The following is a 27,765-nucleotide window of genomic DNA, read 5'->3' as shown; positions in this document are numbered from 1 at the left end:
TCATCCTATATTAAAAAGTTGTTTGCAGTGCATTCTCTCAAATCAATTCCGTATAAAAACAAAATACCCTGTTATCCTACAGATCAGGAAATCTCTTTGGGAGTGTAAACTTAAAGGTATTGAAATAACTCTTGCATGGATCCCTGGACATAGTGGAATTCCGGGAAATGAGTCAGCTGACTGGGGTGCTAAATCTGCTATGCGCATTTCGTCCGAGTCTCATGATCTTGTTTACTCGCATGACCTTTCTCTCCTCGCTAAGTCCAAATTAATGTTCGCCTGGGAAAAGTCTTGGGCTTCTACAAGATTCCAGAAGGGAAAGTTCTACTCAAACATTCAGAATGACATCCCTGTTAAACCTTGGTTTTTCAAATACAAGGACATCAGTAAAAACGTCTTGTATTAGCCGCCTGCGATTAGGCCATGCTTCTACTCCCACCCATTTAGCAAAAATTAGGGTAAGGGATAACTCTTTGTGTGAGTGCGGAATAGATGAGGGAAATTAAATTTCCAAAAAGGATATACTCCGTGGATGATTATATTGCCATTATGAAACAATGCAAAAACAAAAATCCTTTACAGGTCCATAAAATGGAAAGTTGTGATTTTGTTGGATCTCAAATTCTAGAAAAGAAAATAGTTAAAAGAAAAATATTTAATGATAAGAGCAAAGTAAACTGGCTCAAAACAAAAGAAATTTTAATCACAAAAAAGACTCAACATTCTTTGTTCATGAGAACTTCCTTTAATGAGGACTACAAAGAACTGAATATTAAAAAGAAATTAAAAGGCGTTGATTTGGGTGTCATAGAAGAAGATTTGCAAGAATTATGGCCTTCAGGAAAACTGATTAACAAAAAGAAGTTAAACGATTTGAAATCGTTATTCCATCTCATACCCAATGATTGCATTGGTTATTATAAAAAACTGAAGGGAGACGATGCAATAATAGACGATATAGATGGTTATTGTGATGAACCCGACTTTGATTTGGATGAGGAGTAGGGTAACATTTGTGTTTTTTTAAATAAAATAAAAATAATAAACATTTTTGAAGCTTTTATTTTTGTCATAGTTTGGAACATTTTTGCATTTTTCTTTCCGCAGCCTACACAGCTAATTCCATACAAAATGTATTATGTAATAATGATCCACGCGCAAGTTTTCTTGAATATCTACGAAACTATTAAAATTTATTTACTAAATACATGCATGTAAATTAGTTTAGAACACTTAGAATAACATAAAATTAAAAACATAACATTTAGAACTACAAAGCCAGAGAAATACCGAAATAAACTTTAAACTCTATTATCTCGAAATGAGGTTAGTGTGGACTGAATCATTTTTGCTTAAATCGGTCCATTTGGAACACATTTTCTTCAACTGTCCTAAAAACTCCTCTTTATACGACATCCTTCCCCCTACTATCCCCCGTCCTACCAACATGAATATTCTCCTTTCACTAACCTTTAGTCCTTTTGTGTATGTTTTATCCAAATTTATTAAAAATAATAATAATAATATTAAACTATAATTTTTCTTTCCCTTTTTCCCCACAATTACATAATTTCTCCTATCTAGTGTTTGTCTATACTAATTCATATATTAACTTGGTGTTGGATAATTTATATATTGTGTTGTTTTTTGTGTTTGTTGTAGATATTATCTGCGCTTGATTTGAAACTGTTGGAGCTAATTTGAACTTTTTAACGTGAACAAACCCATTCACTACAGGACATTGGCAAAATTGTGGCAACGCAGTACTGCCATAAATTAAAATATTGAATTGAATTATTACTTGCTCTGTGTATTCATCGGCTTTTGTGATTATTGTTACGAGAAAATATAGAAAGTTATTACAGGTTTTCACGAAAAAATGAGTAAATATAAGTATTCAAGAGGAAAACAGTTAATAGTTAGATTTGACAAAAGCGAATAATAGGGTTCAAGAACTGGTAAGTTTTGAGTTGTTTTAACTATTTTGTTGTAAACTTATTGTATGTCGTGATACAGTTAAGCTATTCTATTATGTGTTTCTACAGAACTCTATTTCTATCCGGGAAGCTCAACGCGACTTGTTTGGTAATTATTTGGAGCCTGTGGTTCATCACTCGAAAGATATTCAGAACGACAAAGAGACTAGTGGCGATAGTTCAAAAAAATTAACTTCGTATAATAACAATGTTGACAATGTAAGTACCTCATTCGGGCCCTTAAACAGACTGCTAAGGACTGAAGCATTTCATTTTTGTTTACCTACAGGCCTGTAGTGTACAATACTAAACAGTTCAATTTGTTACAGATTGAAAACTTAGAACTATATGCAAAGGCTCATGAATATGTTGATTTCTACCAGCAAAATGATGAGAATAAAAGTTATAAGGGACAAGAATGTCCCAAGGATACTGAAAACTTGAATATTCTGGTATGTTGGTACAAATACTTAAGATTCATGTTCATCGTCAGCTAGGGTGGTTACATAGTGATCCATAGACAAACCTCTTAGATCTTTAAAACTACGCACCGGATTTTAATGCGGTTTTTTTTAAATAGAAGGTTTTTACTTTTTACATAATATTATAGTTTGCACCCGTGCAAAGCCAGGGCGCTAGTAATATTATAAATGTAAAAGTCTGTTTGTTTGTCACACCTTGTGGGGGGTAAGTCTGTCTTGTTTATTTTATACTTTATTGTTGTTATTTTTAACAGATTGGGGAGGTTGAAGTTGACCATGTTGAAACATTGGAAAGTTGCAACCTAAATGAGATTGTTAGTATTTAGTAACAAAGTTAAGTTGGCATAATCTTGGCATAATGGCAGATGGTCATAATTTTATTGTGGCTAATATTTTGTTAATTTATATTTTTATAGGTTGACAACAAGAGTATTGAGGAGCAGGACGAAAATATTAAAAAAGGTTTAGTAGAATATAGTGCCAGTAGTGAAGATTTTTCATGTGATGACTCAGATAATGACCCAACGTTTCAATTAGATAAAGATGGTCAAGATATTTATTCTGATGAATCGATGGATTATCAATTTATGGAAGAAAATACAGGCAACCAAAAGCTTAAGTAAGCGTAAGTGCTTACCATACAATAATAAAAAAAAAAGTGTCCAGCAAAGGCTCCTAAAGATGTTAACTGCTTTAGGTGTAGGTTTAATTGTTCTGAAAATTTTAATGAAGAAGATAGAATCAATATTTGCAAGAGTTATTGGGCGTTAAAGGAATTTAAAAGACAAAAAGATTTTTTGATCAATCATGTTCAAGTACTAGAACCCAAATGCAGTTTGAACGTGAACGGCGGTGTTTGTCAAACATGATCTCAGTCGTTGGTTTGGCATCATGGAGGACGCTACGCCCAGTGACAACAACTGCGTGGAGAATGTTTCGGACAAAGAATTTACGTTGCATTTCATATCTATTTATCGTGACATCTGACAAGATCTGTCGCCGGAACATTACGGAGGATAAAGTGAAAAACAAAATTAATATACTACGTACAAGTTTCAAGCGCGAAAACAACAAAGTGAAAAAGACTATGCTTTCTGGTTCTGGTACCGATGATCTGTATGTACCGACATTATGGTATTACAAAGAATTAGAATTTCTGCAAGATCAAATGGAGGAAGAATCAGGAATTAGCACAGTAATAGAAACACAGGTAAATTAGTAATACAGTTTATTGTAAAATATATTTTACACATTCAACTTATATCATTACTCTAAACAGTTTTGCCATGGAACAGCACCCGAAGTGTTAAAGTATTCACAAAAATCATCTCTTACTTGTTTTGCTAGTGCAGCGCTATTTCCAGCTCGAGTATGTTCATTGCCTAGCAACATTGGCTCATTTCTCCAAGTACCATGCATAACAGTCCCCGTAAAAGTGTCTTCCATGTCTACTTCTCCATGGCGAATGTAGTTCTTTTGTTTCATAAGAAAATTGTGTAGATGACAACACGCCATAACTACAATTTTTGCTTTTGTAGGAGATAATTTAATAGGCTTTTGGAAAATCTTAAAACGAGTCGTGAGAATGCCAAATACATTTTCAATTATTCGTCGAGCACGAGATAATCGATAGTTGAATATCCTTCTGTTATCATTTAACACTTGTTTGTTGTAAGGTTTCATGAAATTTGGAAGTAATTGGAAAGCTTCATCGCCCACAAACACATAGGGCATTATTTTATTAGTATTCGGCAATTCATCTGGTTCTGGAATTTGCAACTGATTATTCTCAAAGTAATGCTAAAATTTTGTATTTTTAATTACTCCTCCATCTGACACTGCCATTTGTACCGACATCAACCATGATGAATTCATAATTTGCATTAGCTATACCCATAAGTACTATGCTGTATGTTCTTTTGTAGTTATAGTAGTAGGAACCGGAATGTTCAGGTTTTTCTAAAGTGACATGCTTCCCATCTACAGCTCCAATGCAATGATCAAAGTTCCATGTATTTCCAAATTGTCGTGCCAACATCTTCCAGTTTTCCTGTGTTCTGGGTAACTAAAACAGAAAATATTTATCACACTTTTATTTTAATTTCTAGCAATCATCATCATCACAATCATTAATTGCAACACCTTCGTCGGCATCTACGAATCCAGTGCAACCAAAGAAGAAGAAAAAGGAGGACTTGCAACATGACTTAATGACATTAGCCAGGGATCATTTCAAAAGACCTGAAAATGAATATCAAGCAATGGCAAGAAACTGGGCCTTTAAATTATTCTTTTAAATTATCCTTTAAATAGGCCAACGACATGTCCGAAATAAATTTTGAACTTCTTTCACAAGCTATCAATTTCCACCAGATCACGCAAAGAAGAAACGCGAAGGATGGAAATCTTTTTGCTCATCTTTAGCGCCCGAAACATGCTCCAGAGAAGTATGGAGAAATATTAGACGCTTCTGATCATCTTTCAAAGAACAGACATCAATAAATATCAAAGGAATTAGCGAGTAATTTTATGGACAATTTAGCCCCGTCTACAGCAAGAGAGTTTATTCAATTAAAGCCTCCTATTATCTGCTCTATGGACCATAATTATGGCTCCCTATTAGCTTCTCCGTTTATACTTGATGAACTTAAAGGTGTTTTATCATCTGTTAAAGATTCTGCTCCTGGGTTGGATGGAATTCCGTATTCTTTTCTATCACATCTTTCTGAAAATTGCTTAAACTATTATCTTGATCTTATTAATTCCATTATGATTTCTGGGAATGTTCCGCTGTCTTGGAAATCTCAAGAAATCATTCCAATTTTAAAACCAAATAAATCTCCAACTGCAGTGTCTTCATACAGACCCGTTGCTTTGTCGTCTGAAAATTATAACTGCAAGTATCATCAAGAAACACAAGCGCACCATTTCGGCAGATCAAGGCAGCAGGTTTCATTGCACACAGTCGTGGTTTATGTGCCTGGTAAAGATAAACGCAATGTGGAATCTTATTGCACTGTATCAACGTCAACAAACCATCAACCTGCTACCATATGGGCTCATCTTGATCCAGTTTTAACTGACATTCGTTACAAATTCTCACAAATTAAAACTATCGATTTTTACACTGACGGACCATTTAGTCCGTGCAGGCAAAAACAAAATTTTTATTTAAGTTCTTTGAAACCTTTTGACTATCACAAGAATGAAAAGTGATTCTCGAGGAATTATAGTGAGAGGTGAACCATTTTACCAGAATGATACTGGTTCTCGACGTTCCATAACTAAACCAGGCAAATATGCTTCAGACATATCACCAAATCCTATCACCACCCGACCTAAAATAAAAAAATTAAAAATTGTTGATGTAGATAAGCTACTAGCGAAACATTTTGGTAAAGACTGGATGCAAAGAGAGGACCTTGACTATTACAAAACTGTTATAGACTGTCACAGAAATAATGCTAATAATATTAATGTGGATGATGATGAGGAGTTTGTATGCGAAGAACATGTTGAAGAACCTTGTGTTGGAGATATGATATAGATATCACGAACACAAGCAGCCGTACAAATAAAAACTTGCTTATTCAAACCTTATGCAATGCATAGATATGATAAGAATAAATAAAGAATAAGGATGTCATAATTTCTTACAAATAAATTTGGAATAACGTCGATGTATCTATGCTCACGCTATGCAATAGGCGCGAAGCGGCAACGTCGCAATTCATTCACAAAATTATGAAAAACATTGAAATTGTCTACGGTTAAGCCTTGGTGCTGTCATTTTGCTGACGTTTGACTTCGTCGAATTTGTTGTGAAGTTTCATCATACGATGTTCTGTTTATTTATTTTTTAAATATTTATTGGAAATAATTTAAATATATCATTAAATATGCAAGCAAATGATAGATAACGCGATCCGCTATACGAAGATAAACCCACCTTGAGATAGAGAGTTGCCAAATAACTGGTACTCAAAACATACAACTCCAGGCTTAGAAGATTTATATTTTCAACGAAAGTGTATATATTATTGTGATAAGTTTAGAAATAAGTTTTATGTATGTATGGTTTGGCGCATGTTGTAAATAAATAAATCATTATAAATATCAAAAGGGTTTTTCATAATTTCGTATATTTTGACATTTCATACAAAATTTTCCATTTCAATAGGTACGTAATGAAATTATTAATTTGCTCAACTTTTTCTACTTCTCGTATTACTCTCATTGCTATTATCTCAAATTTAGATTGAAAATTGCTTCTAAAACTTGTAAAACACAGCACAATGTACTAAAAGATATGTTATAATTCGGTTATGTCAGACTTATACTAGGGTGGTAGCCGTAATAAGGACGGAATAGCATTAGTATGAATACTTATTACGAAGTTATACTAGGTTACATTTATTTCGTGTTTATTTGTATGATTTTTCCTTGTTCTTAGTTTATTCTTTGCATAAAATGTTATAACTCGTTTATTTGTACGGCTGAAGGTGTTTAACCACTTTTTTTGGAATAATTTTATCAAGTTAAATAATTATTTCTTTATTTCGTGTTCACAGAATAATTTTCTTGTTTATAAATTGATCCATGCTAAATATTTAATTTCCTGTAGCATTTCGATACTACAACTAATTTAGGGCCGATTTTTCAATGCCCAGATAAACAGCTAGATAGACTTTATTCTTCAGTTAACAAAATATTCAATTTTTCAATAGACGAATAGGACTTATCTATCCAATAACTACGTTATTTGAGGAATAAATCTATTTGCCGCTCCAACGGCCAGATAGCGCGCTATTCGACTGTTAGGCGTTTGAGTTGACAACTGACGAGTCAAATTTGAGATATTTTCGTATGTCATAACATAGAGCGTAGAATTATTAACAATTAAACCTCTTTCTATATAATTATTATCAATTAAAATCATATTGAAATTGATGTTTTTGATAGTACTGATGACCATGCCATTGAAAATTTGCCGAACGCTGCCTTTAAGTATGTCGTTTCCATCGTAAAATATATAAATTGAAACACAAATTTAACCAAACTCTTTACTCGAATCAAAACAACAATCAACAATCATAGAAGACAAGTGCACTCCTGACGTGAGTCATAATGACGGTTGTTGACAAATTGCAAGATTTGACTCTATCCCGCTCTAACCTGACTAATTTAATATGTTTGTTTCGCCACTCCGAGAGCAGTGCTGCCAATATGGAAATATTTGGTCAGATAGTTATTCATCAAATAAATCACGATTGAAAAATAGGCGAGCCGTAATGAGTTAGATAAATAATTGAATAAATCTATTCGAGGGGTAGTTATTAGACTGTTTATCTCGCGATTGAAAAATCGGCCCTTAATGAATAACATTGATCAAATTATGTTTATCGTAGTGTTTGAAGTGAACTCAAACTCAAACTCAAACATTTATTTATTCAATTAGACTTCTTATAGAAGCACTTTTGAAACGTCATTACATATTTTAAAGTTTACCACCGATTCGGAAAGCAGTATCTACGGAGAAGAACCGGCAAGAAACTCCATAGTTGCTCTTTTAAATTATGTCAGTTTTACAATTTTACAAAATACATACAGGGTGTCCCAAAAAGTAGTGATGAACGGAAGCTGGGAGGTAGAGGACCAAGAGGGCTATCCGAATCACCCCCATGTGTGTTATGCGATTTTTCGTATTTTCGGAGTTATTACATTTTTTCAATTTTTCATCTATCGCCGAGTACGATGAGATTTTTATTTATGGTGACGTGAATTATTGCGCTAGATGCTTGATTTTTTTTGTGTGCTAAGCTGAAAGATAGGCCAATTCAGTATGGTAACATTTACTATCGTTAGATCTTCGAATGGAATAAAAAAAAGAATTAAATGCCAAGAAAGATAAAATTACCCAGTATGTTCATAACTTCAAGGGCCCATAAAAAAATAAAATCACATAAAAAAGGTTTTCCATTTGGCTTTTAAAAACTTGCTCTATCGATCAGGTAGCCACCATAAAAATTTCATTTTATTATTCTGAAGGCTTCAATCGAAAAATTGAAATCTAAATGTGGTAAGTGCAAAGCGGGGCTATTTAAAAAAATTCTGGTAATTAAACACCTATTTATTGGTTTTAATAATCATCATGTTAATAAAAATTTTGCACTTACCACATTTAGATTTCAATTTTTCGATTGAAGCCTTCAGAATAATAAAATGAAATTTTTAGGGTAGCTACCTGATCGATAGAGCAAGTTTTTAAAAGCCAAATGGAAAACCTTTTTTATGTGATTTTATTTTTTTATGGGCCCTTGAAGTTATGAACATACTGGGTAATTTTATCTTTCTTGGCATTTAATTCTTTTTTTTATTCCATTCGAAGATCTAACGATAGTAAATGTTACCATACTGAATTGGCCTATCTTTCAGCTTAGCACACAAAAAAAAAACAAGCATCTAGCGCAATAATTCACGTCACCATAAATAAAAATCTCATCGTACTCGGCGATAGATGAAAAATTAAAAAAAATGTAATAACTCCGAAAATACGAAAAATCGCATAACACACATGGGGGTGATTCGAATAGCCCTCTAAGTCCTCTACCTCCCAGCTTCAGTATATCACTACTTTTTGGGACACCCTGCATGTAACATCATATATTATAATAACATGCCAAAGAACTGCCCTGTGGTTTTTTCGCGACAACCCTCCATGGGTTTTTATCGTCCATATATTCCTGAATACTGTAGTACGCTCTCTGAACTAGTACATTTTTTATATAAGTTTTAAAATTAGAACTACTAAATTCTTTAATATTATGAGGAATTCTATTGTCAAAGCGCCTTGACCCATAAATGAATTTTTAACTTTAGCTAATCGGAAAAATGGCATTTCAATTCTATTTCTGTTCCTTGTGCCATAACAGTGTCTATCTCCTACTCTTGTGTGTAAGTCGGCGTTTTTGTGTACATGTGTGAAGTATAAACATAGATAATAAATAGTTTTCATTTCATATATTATCTGTTGTCACTTTGATTCTTTGACACTTGTACGATTGCGCCATTATTCATTGTTCGTTGTTCAATAAAACCGCTCATCATATTTTCTCGGACCTTTTATTTAACAATCACTACGTTGCATGGTGTCAGAAGCGGTTGTAAAGTATGTAATAAGAAAATATATGAGAAAGCTGTGAAATGACGACATCCGACGCAGTGGCTGGAATAAAGCCGCCAGCTAACCTACAATTAATTGACGCCGACAAGTCAACGTGTTGGACAAGGTGGGTGCAACAATTTGACTGGTATGCCACAGCAATACAATTAGACAAAAAACCAGCCGCAATCCAGGCAGCAACTTTTATGGCGGTCATAGGCCCAGACGCCATCGAAATATTTAACAGTTTTAACCTTGTCGACGCGGAAAAAAATGATATTGAAATCATTAAAAATAAATTCAAAGAATATTTCGCGCCGAAAAAGAACATATCTTTTGAACGATATGTATTCTTTAAGATCGAACAAAACGAGGACGAAGTATTTAATGAATTTTTAATCAAAATAAAAACTCAAGCAAGTAAATGCGAATTTAACAACTTACTGGATGAAATGATAAAGGATAAAATCGTTTTTGGAATTAGATCAAATCAGGTTAGAGAAAAATTACTAACGGAAGAAAATTTGGACTTGACAAAAGCAATAACGATCTGCAAAACTAGTGAACAAGCATCTAAACAATTAGATGAATTTGATAGTAAAAATAAAGTTTTTGCTGTGAAAAATAAAAGATCTAACGAAAACAAGACTTTTGACTGCCGAAGATGTGGTACTAACCATAAAAGTAGAGAGTGCCCAGCTTTTAACAAATCTTGTACCAAATGTTCCAAACAGGGTCATTTTGCTAATATGTGTCGCACAAAAATGAAACATAATAATTACAAACAGAAAAATAGAGTAAACGCAATAGAAGAAAGCTCTCAATCCGAAGATGAAGTGTACATATCCGCTATAAGGTCTGGAGAAAAGAAAAACTGGACAGAAAAATTACAAGTTGGCAATTTAAGGATTACAGTCAAACTAGACACAGGAGCAGAGTGCAATGTGTTACCAAGACACTTGATGAACAAAACAAAGGCAATTTTGAAACCAAGCCGAACAAAAAATTTAATAAGCTACACAGAAGACAAGATGGCAGTTCTAGGTGAAACAGAGCTACTATGTAAATTAAAGAATGAAGAAACAAAAATAATATTCAAAGTAGTTGAAGAAAAAGTTTCTCCAATCCTAGGACTTGAGACCTGTGAAAAATTAGGACTTGTCGCAAGAGTCAAAACATTGAAGGTGAGCCAATATACTGATAATATATTTGAAGGATTAGGCTGTTATAAAGATTATGTGTATGATATTGACCTAATTGAGAACCCAAAGCTTGAGATTAAACCGTCAAGAAGAGTACCCCATGCTATAAGAGCCGAAGTTAAGCAAGAACTTGACAGGATGGTAAAGTTAGATGTCATAAAACCAGAAACGGAGCCAACTCCTGCTGTGAGTCCTATGGTAGTTGTCAGACAAAAGGACAAAATAAGAATCTGTATAGATCCATCAGATGTCAATAAAAATATCCTCAGACGTCATTTTCCACTCACAACTATAGAAGAAATTTCAGCTGATATTCAAGGTTCTAAATTCTTTGCATTATTAGACTGCACAAAGGGGTTCTGGCAAATTAGACTATCAGAAAGAACACAAAAAATATTAACATTCGCTACCCCATGGGGAAGATATTCTTTCAAGAGACTTCCATTTGGAGTTTCATCAGCACCAGAAATATTCCAAGAAATATTAACAAATCTACTCAGTAATATAAAAAATGTGAGAGTATCGATCGATGATATTTTTATACATGCAAAAACTAAAGAAGAACTACGCAAAACTGTTGACAAAGTCATTGAAATATTAAAGAAATCTGGCTTCAAACTTAACAAAGACAAGTGCATCTTTGAAGCAACCAAGATAAAATTTCTGGGACACATTATTTCAGCTAAAGGTTTAGAAGCAGACCCAGGCAAAGTAGAAGCTATTCAGGCAATGAAAAAACCTACAAATAAAACCGAGTTACAGAGACTGTTAGGAATGATTACATATCTCAATAAATTTATCCCTAACATGTCGGATTTGACAAATCCACTTAGAGACCTGTTACACAAGAATACAAGCTTTACATGGGAAATTCATCATGAAAAAGCTCTTGATAAAATAAAACAAGTGCTTCAAAATCCCCCAGTATTGAGACTATATGATGTCAACAAACCTGTAACATTGTCTGTAGATGCAAGCTCAAAAAATCTCGGAGCTGCACTTCTCCAAGAAGGACAACCAGTAGCCTATGGAGCAAGAGCATTGACCAAATCTGAACAGAATTATCCACAGATAGAAAAAGAAGCGCTCGCCATACTGTTTGGATGTAAGAAATTTCATGAATATGTTTATGGTAAACAACTGACAGTAGAATCCGACCATAAACCACTAGAGACAATATTTAAGAAAAACATACAATCAGCCCCCGCAAGACTTCAACGAATAATGTTTAACTTAGCACCATACTCACCCAAGGTATTATTCAAAAAGGGAACTGAAATTCCATTAGCAGACTTCCTTAGTCGAGACTGTGATGCGTCTAACTTGAGATATGATCCAGAAGAAAACTTAAAAATCGCAGTTATACTACCTATGTCTCTAGATGCTAAAGAAGAATTAATTAAGGCTACTAAAGAAGATCAACATTTACAGTTACTAATGAAGACTATAAAGCAAGGATTTCCTGAAACCATGAAAGAACTACCTACAGAACTACAACACTATTTTAACTTTAAAGAAGAATTGAGCTATCTGAAAGGAATTATATTCAAAGGTGATAAGATTGTTGTTCCGGCATCACAAATCCCTAAAATGTTAAAAAATATTCATCAAGGATATCTTGGTATACACAGCTGTTTGAGAAGAGCTCGACAATTTCTTTATTGGAAAGGACAATATAATGATATCATAAAGCTAGTTAAAGGGTGCACCGTCTGCGAACAAACACAAAGAGATAACATTAAAGACACAGTCTTAGTTAAAAAGCTTCCTACACTTCCATGGCAAATAATTGCTTCAGATTTATTTGAATTAAAAGGAAAAACTTACCTTGTTATATGTGACAGCTACTCTGGATATATTGATTTTCAAGAGCTAAAAAGCCAGTCGTCATATGAAGTGATTGAACAACTTAAAAGATGGTTTTCTACCCATGGTATACCAGAAGAGTTACAAACTGACAATGGAACACAATATATGTCTAGAGAATTTAAGACCTTTCAAAAAGAATGGAGATTTAACCATGTCACATCTAGTCCACATCACCATCAAGGTAATGGACTTGCTGAAAGAGCAGTTCAAACAGCAAAAAACATACTAAAAAAATGCAGCATTGACAAGTCAGACGTGCAGCTTGCGTTACTGAACTGGAGAAATACACCTAGAAATGACCTATTAGGCTCACCTAACCAACGACTTTTCAGCAGAATTACAAGATCACCAATACCTGTAAGTGACAAATATTTAAAACCAAAAATCATACAAGGAGTCACAACTGAACTACAGACATTAAGAGAGAAACAGGCCAATTACAGTAATAAACATACTACAAGACCAGTAAATTTGGAAATTAATGATAAAATCAGACACAAGGTAGCTCACCAACACTGGGAAGGGGCGAGAGTAATAGAGAAGCCCAAAAATCTACCAAGATCTGTTATTATACAAACAGATAAAGGACAAATTTTACGAAGAAACTTAAGTCATTTGCACAAGACACAAGCTGATATTCCCAGCAACAGAATAGCTGTACCTGAAACTAAATACACAGAAGAACCAGTAGTACAACAGATGCCAGCTCAAACTCAATCACCGGGTGTTCCTGCAACAACCCCAACAACTACACATCCATCAGAGATGCGAGAGATGCTTAGCTCTAATAATACACAGAGTTCTAATATGGTGACACAACCAGCGACTGCACCACAAGTCTCAAGATATGGTAGACCTATAAAACCTATTAATAAACTCAATCTCTAATATTGTTAAAAAACAATAAGTACTGTAGTACTATTTCATGTATCTTAATCATTAACATTAAGTATCAGTTAATTATAACTTGTTTACTATAATTTTATAAGAACTTGTTCAGTAATCATTTACATTAACATTGTTAATTAGAACTGAATGCTTTGCCATGTATCTTGTTATATAATCATATGATAGATATAATTTTTTAATTACTGGATAAGTAAAAATAAAGAAATTTAATACTTTAAATAAAAATGTTCATTCATAGTGTATACATATATTTAAAAAAAAAAAAAAAAAAAAGTTTGGTTTGTTATGGTTGTTTAGTTTGTTTACAAAGAAAGGGAGATGTGAAGTATAAACATAGATAATAAATAGTTTTCATTTCATATATTATCTGTTGTCACTTTGATTCTTTGACACTTGTACGATTGCGCCATTATTCATTGTTCGTTGTTCAATAAAACCGCTCATCATATTTTCTCGGACCTTTTATTTAACAATCACTACGTTGCAACATGCAAAATATTATTAAATATATACTGTGATGGTACAGTAAGGATAAAAACGCCTTTCTCAATTCAACTGAACTATTTGTTGGTTCCGTTACCTCCGCACTTTTAACTGGGTGAACCGATGATTTCATGATTCATAAAAATACTAGCTCTCCACCCGTGGCATCGTCCGGCAGTCAAAGAAAAACTCGTATAGTTCCCGCTCCCGTGGGATTTCCGGGATAAAACCTATCTTATGTCCCCGGGTAAAAAGTAGCCTATGTCCTTTCTCGGGTATCAAAGTATCTCTATACCAAATTTCATGCAAATTGGTTCAGTAGAAGGCGTGATTGAGTAACAGACAGACAGACAGAGTTACTTTCGCATTTATAATATTAAAATAATAGTATGGATAAATTATATAAAAATAATTCCTTTGCAGTGACTCTCCGAGGAAAAAAGAAATAGATTCGTGTTACAAATTTTAAAATCATACATATCACATTTCCATAGACAAGATTTCTGTTATTTATAATCTACCGCCTGACAACTTAACCTCCCTTCCAGTCGGTTAGTTGTCAGTCGATCGCTTACATTTTTTGAAGAGAAGATCAGCGAGCCAATTGATCTCAAACAGCCGGCCAGTGCGGTCTATAAGTGCCATTGCCGTGCCTTGTGATTTATTTAATATTTAAGAAAACTATCAAGTGAATGTACCAAGTGCCGGAATAATAAAATATTAAGTGTGACGAAGGCGTTTTTATTCTACAACCCAACATTCACGATAATATAATAAACAAATTACGTGTCATTATAAATATCTGTTTTTTCAATATATTTTTTTTCGTGAAGTAAAGACTATATTACAGGAGAAGCTAATGAACACTATTGTATGTTGTGTATTTTCATATTTATACTTGTATCCGGCTCGAAGGACCAATAAATATACGAGCCCTTGAAACAAATTTGAATGTAATAAATTCACAATAATTTCTCATTATTTTTGTACCTGTTTGTACGTGTTTGTTTTGTATGTGTTATTTCGTATTGTTTCCTTGTTTTGGTGCAAATAAAGTATTTTCATTCATTCATTATTTTCTTATTCTTATTATTCAGAAAAAGCTAGCCGACGAATTGGAGGAGCTACGTAACGCGAGCAAGAAAGTAAAGACACGCAAGATGGTCGATTTCCTAGACATCTCGGATGAAGATGATAATAACAAGGATCCTGATTGGAGAGCCACGCCGTTGTTTAAGCGGATTCAGGTATGCTTTCGTTCATTATAATAATCTACAAGTTTTAGTGAGTGAATTTGCGACCGGTGCGATTAAGAAGTAAAAATATTAAGGTGATCACTATGGTCAAAACCGAAAAACACCTTATACATATTGAATTTTGTTGAGGAAACTGTTGGTACGATTGTCTTAAAAAAAAATACATATGTGATACTCAAGGATATAATTAACAAAGTGTATTGTTTACTTTTCATTTTAGAACGGCCTAAACATAAAAAAAATACATACAAATCAACCCCTTTTTGAACATAAAACGCATTTTGTTAGGAAAACGGCTACATGTTTATACATGAAATTTATACCAAAAAATATGTTATGATGTTTGTAATAAGTTGTATTCTTTATTTTTTCAATTTTCATTATTATCGTTAAATTATCAAGAAAAAACTCGAATTTATATTCTGATTCAAGAATTTTCTGCCATATTTTTCATTCTGTCAAACACAAAGACAGTGCAGAGATAATTCGACGCCCCCGGGGAATAAAATCGTAATAGACAAAAGTAAATTTTACAGGACGAGCAAAAAACTGTTTTTCTGTTCTAGCTCATAAACTAATCGGCCTATATTAACATACAATACATCATTTTTTTCGGTATTTTTTTTTCTTAATAAGAAGCTACAATAAAAAAATATCTAATGTATACTTTTAAAGTTATTACGAAAGATGTATAATACTGATTTTTTATTTAAGTGTATCCTAAGTAACGGCACATAACGATTTTATTCTCGTGAAATTGTAATATCATGAAAACTATATCCCTACATTACGATGTTTTTCTACAGTATTTTCATGAATGAATAGGAATTGTAATAAACTAATACAATTTTGTTCTTGTAAAAGCTACCAGTGTCTTTTTTCGTATAGCTATATAACGACTTTGTTTTTGTATAAATGTGCTTAGAGAGTTCATCGTAATATGCAGTAATGTTTATGAATTTTGGTTATAAATTATTGTAACACCACTAGGTACTTGGTACTTCGTGGGTGCTTTTCTACACTCAGTCAGTATCTACATATTCTAAAAAGTTAAATAAAATAAACAATGAAGTAAGTATAATAAACATAATTTTTATTTAAGAAAATCACAATTGTTACATTAATCAGTCTTAGTTCTAAAAAATCAATCAGCCTGTTTCATTGCTCTCACTGTCACAGTCATCCTCACCTAAAACGGCTTCAGTATTATTTGTGCTTATCAGCGAATTATAAAAACTGTGATAATGGAGAGGTATGGCGTTAATCCTACAAAGACTCAACAGGTCTTCGTGTAGAGCTTTAGAAATTGGAACTGGACCGTTATAAGCTGGCTGCAATGTTACGTCATCAGCGATAGACGAAGTTGCTGCGGTAGAGGCAGATTTTCGTTTTCTAGTGTTTTTAGTTGTACTTGATCTTATATTCATTTCAATATAGTCGTCATCATAATCATATTTAAAGTAAACAGATTGTGGATGTGTATGAGCAACTTTTATTTCTTTAATCTTTGACCAGTATATTTTGTTACCTTTTGCATCATTTAGCCAATTTTGTCCTGTAATCAATGATTTTATGTCATAAAAATTGTCTTGTCTCATTTCCTTGACTTTGTATTTTTCTCCAGTTTGTTTGGCATTCATAACTATACCATATAATTGATCAGGTGTATAAATTTGTTTATTTTTCATTGCTCGTTCTACGCATGCATGCATAGAATCACCTTCGTTTTGGCTGTGGCCAGATTCAAAGAAACGATGAACAATTTCCAGTTTGAACTTATTAGCAGCAAACAGATAAAGGGCAAACACAAATCTATTTTTGTTCTGTCCTGCGCAACCATCAGAATAAAAGGAAATTTTATTTATTTGTTTATGATATTGTTCTTCAATAAAATTATAAAGACAGCTACCTATCTCTATAGATCCTCTTTTAGCAATTTGCAAATGCCACATATAACAGTATCCTTTCTTTCTTGAAGCATCGAAAACAGTGAAGTTATACACAGGATACTTCCGTTTATAATGGAATATTCCTACCTCTGACTGAGGTACGCCTAAAACCTTTTCTAAATCAAAAATTGCTAGAGTGAAGTTTGCATTAAGATTTTCCTTTTCCGAATTTTTGATTTCACGAATTCTTTCTTTATTATGTATATGTTTTGTGTAATTATCTTTTAATGATTCCTTATGTTCGCCTTCTGCTTGTTCATAAAGCGTACAAGTACCACATAAATCTTTCTTAGGATGAAAAAAAGAATAATTAAACTTTGTATTAAATATAGTCTCATACTGCCTTTTGGTAGCCATCTTAATATCACTATAACCTGTCTGTTCCTTGAACCAATCTGTGTATAAACGGTACATTTTTGATATATTCAAAGTTTCGCATAAATACTTTCTTTTGGAAGATTTTCTAACATAGTGTGCTTCTTTTACTGGAAATAATTTTATGTGTGATATGATGCTCTCTTCTGTTGGAACTAACATTTTGCGTGGTCGATTGTTATGTTTACCTCTACAGTCAGTTTTGTCAGAATCACTTTTGTATTTTTCTATAGCAGTATAAACCATTTGTTCGGATATTCGTAAAGTATTTAAGAAAAATACTTTACATACACGGACTTTATTATTCTCTAATGGCAAAAAATAACTTATAGTTTGAGTTCGGTTTTTATTTCGAACAACTTGAAGTTTTTTGACAGAATCTGATATAATGTATTTAGTTATAAATTGCCATTGCAACTCATGGTCACCTAATTTATAAAATGTCTCCAAAATGGCATTCCTTTTATCATAGGAAAACGTTTCACCACATTTCAATTTACATTTACAAGAAGGTCCTACCGATTTTGCAAGGAACTGCTTTTTAGAATGACATCCAACATAGGCTTTTCCAGAGTTTTTTAAAGTTTTAGATTTATTGGCTATCCATTCTTCTTCATTTCGGCGTCGCTTACGGGCTAAGTTCTTTGTGATAGAGAGAGAGTTATCGTCGTCATCAGTATGTTCAATAGAGCTGCTTGGCAGTGACCCTGATACAGAAATTGTAGTGAGTGATTCTGATTCAGATGTACCTAATACTTGTATTGTTACAGAATCTTCATTGTCCACTATACCTTGTTGCCTTGGGCTTTTATCGCTATTTATAATTATAACCATCTCGTTGGGGCTTAAATTAGATCTATTTTGAGGCGTTAAAGTCTTATTTATATCAATATTGGCATGTTTTACGTCGATTATGCTATGTACAGAATTATTCTCAATAGGAACTAATGTTTCATCGAGGTTTCTATCATCTGAGTCTAAAATAGTATTATCTTCCTGTATTGTGCAATCAAACAGAGTCGGCGTATTCGATTTACTTTTACTGGCATGAATAATATACCCATCTGGTGAAGCAACAAAATCAACATTGTCCAATATAAAAGAAAGGTTTGATACTGATGTTGGTGTTCTTATAAGCTGATGATTAATAATGTCAATATAATCTGCACCTGAACTGGAAAGCATTTCATTTTCAGTAGAATTTTCACGAGTTAGGTTTACTGTTTGTAGTTCACATATATCTAAAGATGGTTCCTGTACATTGTCACCTTGTTCCCCGTTAGATGTAGTCGGTACATCTAAAATATTAACAGATATTATTATTATACTTAAATTAATATAAAAAAAATACAACATTTTACAGATTGAACAGGTATTTACGTACCAATTAAAACTTTCGTTGCTATGCCGTCACATGGAAGAATATCAGGCATTTCAACATCATTATTATCTTCAGACCCTGTAATGAAATAATTATTGAAAGTAAGTAGTAGCAGAAAGAAGAAGTAATAATATTCAGATAAATCACACACGGCAATCTAATCCCATACTAAGAAAAGCTTTTAGGTAGGTACCTATTATGGCAACCAGATCCCCGGACACAGAACAAAATATAATCATGCTCATCACTCAAAGATTTGTCTTGGGTGGGAATCGAACCCACAACCTCCGGCTTAGCAGTGAGGCTCACTAAACACTAGATTAACGCATAATACCGAAGGAGGTCGGTATTTAACTTAAAAAAATAAGCAGGTAAGTATACGAATTTCCTCCCTTTAAATTTTTATTTCAATAATATACTATAAATTTACGTAATAATTAAAAAAATACTTACCACTTTCCCCTCCCTCAACCATTTTAAGAATTCTTCTAGCTCGTAATCCTTTATGCCGATATTCCATGGTTAAATTTATATATTATTATAATTATCACAGAATACTAATTATGTTTATTTGTTTGTAAACAATAGAATACCGTCACATCCCATCGACTTCAAATTACGTAATGCTTGATTATTGTGCATGATCACCGTCCGCGCATAGTAACTTGTAAAAACTTGTCGAAATTCGAGAGAAAAAGACAATAATAACCAAATACTATATTAATAGAAGGAGAAAAAAATAGTATTACATTACTACATGTTTTCAAATTCATTAAGAATATTGTAATAGATGTTTACGTGAAATAGTATTGATAATAATGTCAATAATAAAGCAGTAATATACGTTTACCGTTCAAGATTCACCAAACTAATTTAGGTAAAGCATGTTATTGAAAAGAATTATCAATTTATTTACGTGAATAAAATCGTATAATGCCTTACAAATTTCTCGCGACCTGCGTTCGTTCCATAATGAACGACTACGATGTTTTTACGGGAAGAATTTGTTACATGATTTCCGTAGAATAAAAATAAAAATTGTTATAACTTTATGAATTTTCTGTAAAAAAATCTAAAAAAAATCAGTAGGTTTATATCGACACCATAGATGCCGAAAATGCAAAAACATTAAAAAAGTGGTAATAGCGCATAACCATTTTATTCCCCGGGGGCGTCGAATTATTCTAAGCCCCGACACCGATATTTTTGTATTAGGCCTTTATTTCTGGCATAAACTTGAAAATATACTCGCCATCTTTGAATGCTCCCCCCACTCCCCCATGCAATTATTTCACTGTACGAACTATTGAATCGTAAACAATGGACTATTGTTAATTATTTAGAATAATAATTTAAAAAATATATTCATGAGTTTTCAATCTTTAGTGGTTTAAAGTTAACTCAAAAATGGACCATTTTCGTAAATTTTCTAAAAAATCTTAGAGAAAGTGTAAGAAATGTTATAGTATGCTATATATTCGTGATCTACTCAATAAGCTCTTTCATTTGATACCCCACGCGGCATGTTTTGGAAATGTTTATTTTTTTCTTTGTATGCCATATTTAATTACCGGGGTGCGGGGAAGGGGACCACAAAATTGGTTGGCAACATCTGTCTATAGGATGTCTGGTATCTATATTCTATACAATATATATCAGAAGTCAGATTTAGGTCCGCTATTTATGTAAACGAACATCTCCTTGGAGCCTGCTCTAGTGAGGTTTTATGTGGGTTTTATTATAAACTAGCTGTTGCCCGCGACTTCGTCCGCGATTAGGTCGTTTTTCGTCATTCGTCGTTTAAAAAAAATACGTGACACTTTATTTTTGAATGTTCTTAACTTGTTCTTAATTATTGTCTCTTATAAAATTTAACTACTTACATTAAAATTGAACACTCTGATAAGAAAATCTTAAAATCTGAAGAAAACATGAATGAATGTGATTTAAATTCTACATTACTTAGTATCAAAATATAATAATCTAAATTAAATGTAGATTAACAGTTTGAGCACACCATTATAGAATATGTACTTAAGTATTAAATTACGTCATAGTAACTTTACTAAAAACACGATGACTTTCTTTCGCGCTCGGTACCACAAACTAAGCATGTTTGTGGTAAGTGGCCCGCGTCACTTGACCCCCCGCGAGTTCCCCTCCGTTGCTATGCGAAAATACATTCGTTGCTCTATTTTAGGAAAAATTTGTAATACTGTGGCCTGGGCGTTATAACACGTCCAGGGAGTTCCTGAGTGCCGATATCACCATCTTGAGGAAAAGCTTCTAATGTCGATTTAAAACTGCATACGTACGAATTAACCTGTTCTAAAATTGTGAAATGAGTTCAGTTTTAAATTTGAGAAATATTGATTTCTTGTATTCCACTATTCGTTGTAGTCGAATACAAAATATATTTAAACAAACTTAGGTTGGCCTACAGGCAAAAGGGATCCTATCAAATGGTAAACTTGACCTTGTATCTTAAAAGTAAGCATGAACGGACCTTCTGATAATTATTGAGCACCAAAGGATCATTTGAAACGCGCTATTATAAGAGCGAATATTGTCTAATAACAGTTTACATTGCACAGTATGTTCCTCTAAAAGTAGTGATTTCAAAGGTTCCGGTGTATCTTAAAATGAAAGCCGACTCCTTACTACACTTTAAAGCATTACAAAAAGAACATACTACGTTAATATCGCCTTTACAGAAGATGATCTGTATTCAATTGTGAGGTTATAAGCAAACCCACTTTTATATTTGTCAGACCACACCACCGAATTCGTAGATTGTTTACCTCAAGTCATTAAGACTATGACGAAATCTGTCTGCAGTAAGATGGGCCTCTCGCTATTCGTCCGTTTCCAGAGACCGAATAGTTTCAATTCTTAATCTTTCATTAAACAAACTTATTAATCGTTCTTGTCTCATATAATTGTAATATTCGCGTCCCTACTCTAGTCATTGCTTATGCTCATGTTCATCTTCAAGAGATCGAATAATATTATGATGCACCCTATCATTTGTCAAACGGTCTTCATATTGAGTAAAGTTTCAGATTCTCGAGATAAAATATGACTGTCGTGATCAGTAGTGAGGCGTAATTCCTTCTCAGTGAGGGTTTCGGTCTCACGGGATAGTACAATATGCCGTTTGCGATCAGCTGTGAGACGTCATATCCTCTCAGTGAAGGTTTCGGTCTCACGGGATAGTAGAGGAGACCGTGTTTGGTTGTCTCACGGGTTGGTTGTCACAGCGGTCTTAACACAAAACTGAACTATCGAATAAGTCTGTTGAACAGCGTGGCAAGAGCGATACAGTGACAACGCTGTCCCCACTTCGCGTCAGACCGCCCCGATCTGCCGTGAGGGCCTCACACGTGTTTATTGTTTTCGCACTGATTTTTTATGATATGAGGACCGAATACGCTCCTCATAACATCACTTTTTGTGAACGAAACGACAGCGCGGTTTAATTTAATGCCAACACCATTAGAAAAAAGGATTATTATTAATTGTGAAAAAATATCATGATTTACACTATTAACACTTTTTTAACATAAAATATAAGTCTGTGAGTGTGTAAAAATAAATCCAGCTAATTACACATCAAACTTATGTTTATAATTAGGTATACGACATGAAAATATATTAATTACCAAGCAATAATAATACAGATAAATACTGAACATAAGTAGGTATGATAGATATTAAGTAGTATTAGTTAAAATATACTTTGACTGTTAGTCAAAGTTTATTTTTACTAACAACCTGTAAATGAAGAAGAAATAATAATTACCAACGAACTAACCTTTTCTATAATACTTAACACGGCACATTTTTCAAATTATCTTGCTCAACCCTGCTCAAAAATTTGAGGGTTTTGTTGGAACTTTAATATGTCAAAACTATGATATATCTAAACTACGATACAACTTGCTTGTGGAAATGCTCATTACAATTGTGAATCTAAAGAATAACTAACAACATACTATTCAATTTTATTGAGCTGATGAATATCTTTTGCCTGGAAGAAATCACCGTCGCCTAATAAATATACTGTGTTTTCTTATAAAACCGTTACATAATTTATTTTATCTACTTAAATAATGAAAATGATATTATATTTATAAAATATAAAACGTATTATGTAAAATGATTAAAAATAAATAAATGAAGCAACTACGATTCAAAGAAAACATCTTTTTCAGTGTTAAAATGCTCTTAGCAATCCTGGATGATGAACTGTATCATGTACTCTGATCCCAGTACGGTCGGTACCTCGATAGCCATAACGATAAATATTATAACCAGATAACCGCAAAGTCAAAATAAAAACATTACTTGTACAGTTGTGAGTGCAAAATTTACGTTTCATTTGGAATAACATTTTTTTCGGTACTAAAACGTAGTCGTTTGATATGTGGTTGGCTGCCCCTCCTCTCCTTCCTGAAAAATATCCTCCAAAATTTCCCGAGATACTTCCAATGATTGAACCATTGGACGTTGGACATTAACTTCAGTCAAAAATTGACGAAGCGGATGATTACTAATTTCCACTTAATCCTCGCTGCTACTATCTTTATCATCAAATCATCAATTTTCAAGTGGTGTTGTAAAAATATCAGCAGAAATCGTCTTCCAAAGGCGATATAATTTTATGAGCATTGAATCTGTAAATAAAAAAATCAAAAGTTAACTGTAAATCTATAAAAAAAGCTACTTACAAATAAAATTTTATCAAAAACTACTGTTCCCAATGCACCTCAAAATAATATTAAAAGAATTCATCATTTTATTATTTCATTCTAAAAGTGTAATATAATACCTACCAACAAAAAACATGAATTGCTATTATTATAAAAAATAAATACTTACCTATAAGTAACAACTTACTTTTTGTGGGAACGCATGATGGTGAAAATTCACAAAACACGAAGATTGCATTACATAATTGATATTTTTGGTTTTATGGCATTCAATTGCTTTATAAATATCACTACATAGCATAAAAAAGTCGCTTTCTCTGTCCCTATGTCCCTTTGTATGCTTAAATCTTTAAAACTTCGCAACGGATTTTGATGCGGTTTTTTTAATAGATAGACTGATTCAAGAGGAAGGTTTTAGTATTTATAATTTATTAGGTTTTAGACAAAGCGGACGAACCCGCGGGCGGTAAGCTAGTAAATTTATAAAATACGAAGATTTTTAAATTGTAACTAATGAACGCAATCAATATTAGATTAACTATAGATAATGGTGTCTAGTTTTACTTAAAATAATAAACATCTACCCTCACTTTAAAAAAATGTAGTATATTTATTATTTACACGAAATATACCTTATAGGGAAGGGAAGATATGGGCTAAAGAGTTAAATAAATAACATAATATTAAATTATAAATTATTAATTTCTAACTGTGTATTCAGTAGCGTTAACATTTAAATTGATTTGATTTTTAGGAAATCTCATAGATGGCGCTGTTACAAAATTAACATTATACAACTTACATTCTTTAAACTATGTTTCTCTTCCCAAGTTACTTAAATGGCATAATTTTTATAGTGTCAATCTAGATATTGTCAAACAACATTTATATATGCGTCATTTAATTATTAATTTCCAATAGTTAACGTGTGTTTGATTTTTCTAACACTTCATAGATGGCGCTGTTTCAAATTTGTCTTTATACTGCTAAGATTCATTTAACTGTTTCTCTGCCCAAATTACGTAAATGACATAGTTTTTATTTTGTAAAGCTAGATAATAGCGTGGCTTACTCGAAACCAACATTTAAACATGAGTCTTTAGATTGTACGCTGTCGTAGTACACGGAATATGTAAGAAAAATAAAGATTCACAGCTCCTCCCCCGAAGGTGATATCATGATAATATGTTTAAACTATCCTCACCCGACCTCTTAGGAATATTCATGCAAAATTTGAAGTAAATCTATGCAGTACTTTTCGAGATTAGCGCGGTCAAACATACAGACAAACAGACAAACAGACAAAAATTCTAAAAACTATATTTTTGGCTTCTATATCGATTATAGATCATGGATTATGTATTCTTTTAAAAAAATATTCAATGTACAGTTTTGACTTTCCTACGATTTTATTATATGTATAGATTCGAGTTTTTTCTTAATAATTTAACGATAATAATGAAAATTGAAAAAATAAAGAATACAACTTATTACAAACATCATAACATATTTTTTGGTATAAATTTCATGTATAAACATGTAGCCGTTTTCCTAACAAAATGCGTTTTATGTTCAAAAAGGGGTTGATTTGTATGTATTTTTTTTATGTTTAGGCCGTTCTAAAATGAAAAGTAAACAATACACTTTGTTAATTATATCCTTGAGTATCACATATGTATTTTTTTTTAAGACAATCGTACCAACAGTTTCCTCAACAAAATTCAATATGTATAAGGTGTGATAGTGGTTTAAAGTTAACTCAAAAATGGACCATTTTCGTAAATTTTCTAAAAAATCTTAGAGAAAGTGTAAGAAATGTTATAGTATGCTATATATTCGTGATCTACTCAATAAGCTCTTTCATTTGATACCCCACGCGGCATGTTTTGGAAATGTTTATTTTTTTCTTTGTATGCCATATTTAATTACCGGGGTGCGGGAAAGGGAACCAGAAAACTGGTTGGCAACATCTGTCTATAGGATGTCTGGGATCTATACAATATATATCAGAAGTCAGATTTAGGTCCGCTATTTTTGCAAACGAAACTCCACTGAGAGTCCGGTCTACACCTCTATTGCATATTTTCGACGAAATTTGACGGTGTCAGTTCGACTCGGACGGGGGACTGTACGTGCGGTTTTTTTTGCAAAATAACGCTAAAATTCACCGATTTGAATGTTTTGTTAAATTAAACCAGATTGTAATAGGTATTTACATGAGCAGTTCATGAAATGAAAGTTAAAAATAGGTATGTAAAGATATAAAAATCTGTTTAGTAATATAAAAATTAGTTTTGTTTTTGAGAGGCGTCATTGAATAATATCCAGTGTCGATAATTTTTGGCAGTAAAATATTATAATATTAGGCCGGGAGTCGGGAGATACTGACGCAAAATTCTGGGGCATTTGTAACAGGATGGCGGTTCTACAGGGGTCTTAGTACGCAATGACAAAAAGAAAAATGATGGTCAGAACGCTGGTACCGGCGGACTAGACGCGTGGGCGTTAGTCGAACTCGTCGGATAAATAGCGAAAGTCAAACGATTTATAACACATAAATTTTAGAATTTACCGATAGCCCATAAAAAAGATGTAGGCGGTAGTGACATGCCATACTTTTCCGGTGTGACTTAAAGCCCACCATACCGACGTGAATGCGTTGATTAAAAAAAAACAATTCAACCATTTGTACCAGGCTAACTTTTGCACAGGTAACCATCGTCATGCAGCCATTTACGAAAATCGTCATGCCATACTTTTCGGACGATTCCAAATGGTCGCCATACCGCCGAAAATCTGCAAATTTTTTTTTCGAGTCCAAAACAATCCAGATACTATAATAAAATAGTAGGAAAGTCAAAACTGACTTAAACCGATAACAACATTTTTAACCGACGCCTTTCTCAATTCAACTGAACTATTTGTTGGTTCTGTTACCTCCGCACTTTTAACTGGGTGAACCGATGCTTTCATGATTCATAAAAATACTAGCTTTCCACCCGTGGCATCGTCCGGCAGTCAAAGAAAAACCCGTATAGTTCCCGCTCCCGTGGGATTTCCGGGATAAAACCTATCCTATGTCTACAATAAAAAACATTTCTGTAAATAACAATGAATCTAATGAATCTTGCATACATCAACACAATCTACAGGGATCTGGCAGTGATAAATTAATATTTAATACAGTAAATATCGAATTAGTTGAGGAAGAGGTACCTACATATTAACTATTAAAATTTTATATTAAACAAATATAATAGTTAATTGATTCAAATATTAATATTATTTTTTATGTTTTAGCCTGCTAACCAAGTGTCAGAACTCATTGAAGAAAATAGAACAACAAGTGGTGATAGTCTTCAACCCACTATTACCGATTTAATTCCTGAAAAGGAAATGGATATTCTAAGAAAATCTTTAGAAGAAGATAAAGAAGAAAACACCGGCACTATTCATACACCAGACATTTTAAACAACAAAAAAAGTAAACGTAATTTAATTAAGAAATGTTATGTGGATTTTATTAGTGACGAGGAAGATTTTGTATGGGACTCAACTTCTTGGAAAGACACGGATGAAACCTCCAGTGAAGATGGTGAACCAAAGAAACGAAAGAAAAAAATAATTAATAAAAAACAAGCGAGAAAAGATGCAAAGTCAAAAGGGAAGGAATATACAAACAAAAGTGGTACTACAGTACAAGAAAAACAAATGCAAACAAATCCATGTTTGGATAAAAACTGTCCATATAAATGTGGAGAAGTAGAAAAAGAAAAACGTGTAAAAATATTTGAATATTTTTGGCAATTATCTAACCAAAGGAAGAAAGACTGGTTGGTTGCAATATCATCATACAGTGAAGTGAAAAAAAAACCGGCCAAGTGCGAGTCGGGCTCGCGCACAAAGGGTTCCGTAGCAGCAAATATAATAAATTACAGTTAAATCAACCTATCTCAAAAACTATAAGAGATACTTTGATCAAACCAAAAATCGTTGAAAGAGTTAATTA

General features: G+C 32.9%; 2 protein-coding genes across 2 annotated transcripts; one reads left to right on the top strand and one right to left on the bottom strand.

Moving 5' to 3' along the window:
• Positions 1–1,981: 1,981 nt before the first annotated feature.
• On the top strand, positions 1,982–27,698 carry LOC149901159 (uncharacterized). Its single transcript, XM_090111968.1, has 4 exons — positions 1,982–2,195; positions 2,306–2,428; positions 15,181–15,330; positions 27,057–27,698. The coding sequence occupies exons 3-4, from the start codon at positions 15,244–15,246 to the stop codon at positions 27,696–27,698; spliced, it is 729 nt and encodes a 242-aa protein (XP_089968094.1). The 5' UTR covers positions 1,982–2,195; positions 2,306–2,428; positions 15,181–15,243.
• Positions 16,776–19,729, bottom strand: LOC149901160 (uncharacterized). The gene is made up of 4 exons (XM_090111944.1): positions 19,498–19,729; positions 19,048–19,122; positions 18,126–18,961; positions 16,776–17,596 (listed from the first exon to the last, which is right to left on the bottom strand). The coding sequence occupies exons 1-4, from the start codon at positions 19,562–19,564 to the stop codon at positions 17,513–17,515; spliced, it is 1,062 nt and encodes a 353-aa protein (XP_089968070.1). The 5' UTR covers positions 19,565–19,729; the 3' UTR covers positions 16,776–17,512.
• Positions 27,699–27,765: the final 67 nt, after the last annotated feature.

Source organism: Colias eurytheme, chromosome 17 (assembly GCF_061535395.1).
Source record: "Colias eurytheme isolate Ceu_HAF_F1 chromosome 17, ilColEury1 Martin Lab GWU primary, whole genome shotgun sequence".
Classification (NCBI taxonomy): domain Eukaryota; kingdom Metazoa; phylum Arthropoda; class Insecta; order Lepidoptera; family Pieridae; genus Colias; species Colias eurytheme.
Note: the sequence above shows the minus strand (reverse complement) of the source record. Positions and strands in the feature narration are given on the sequence as shown.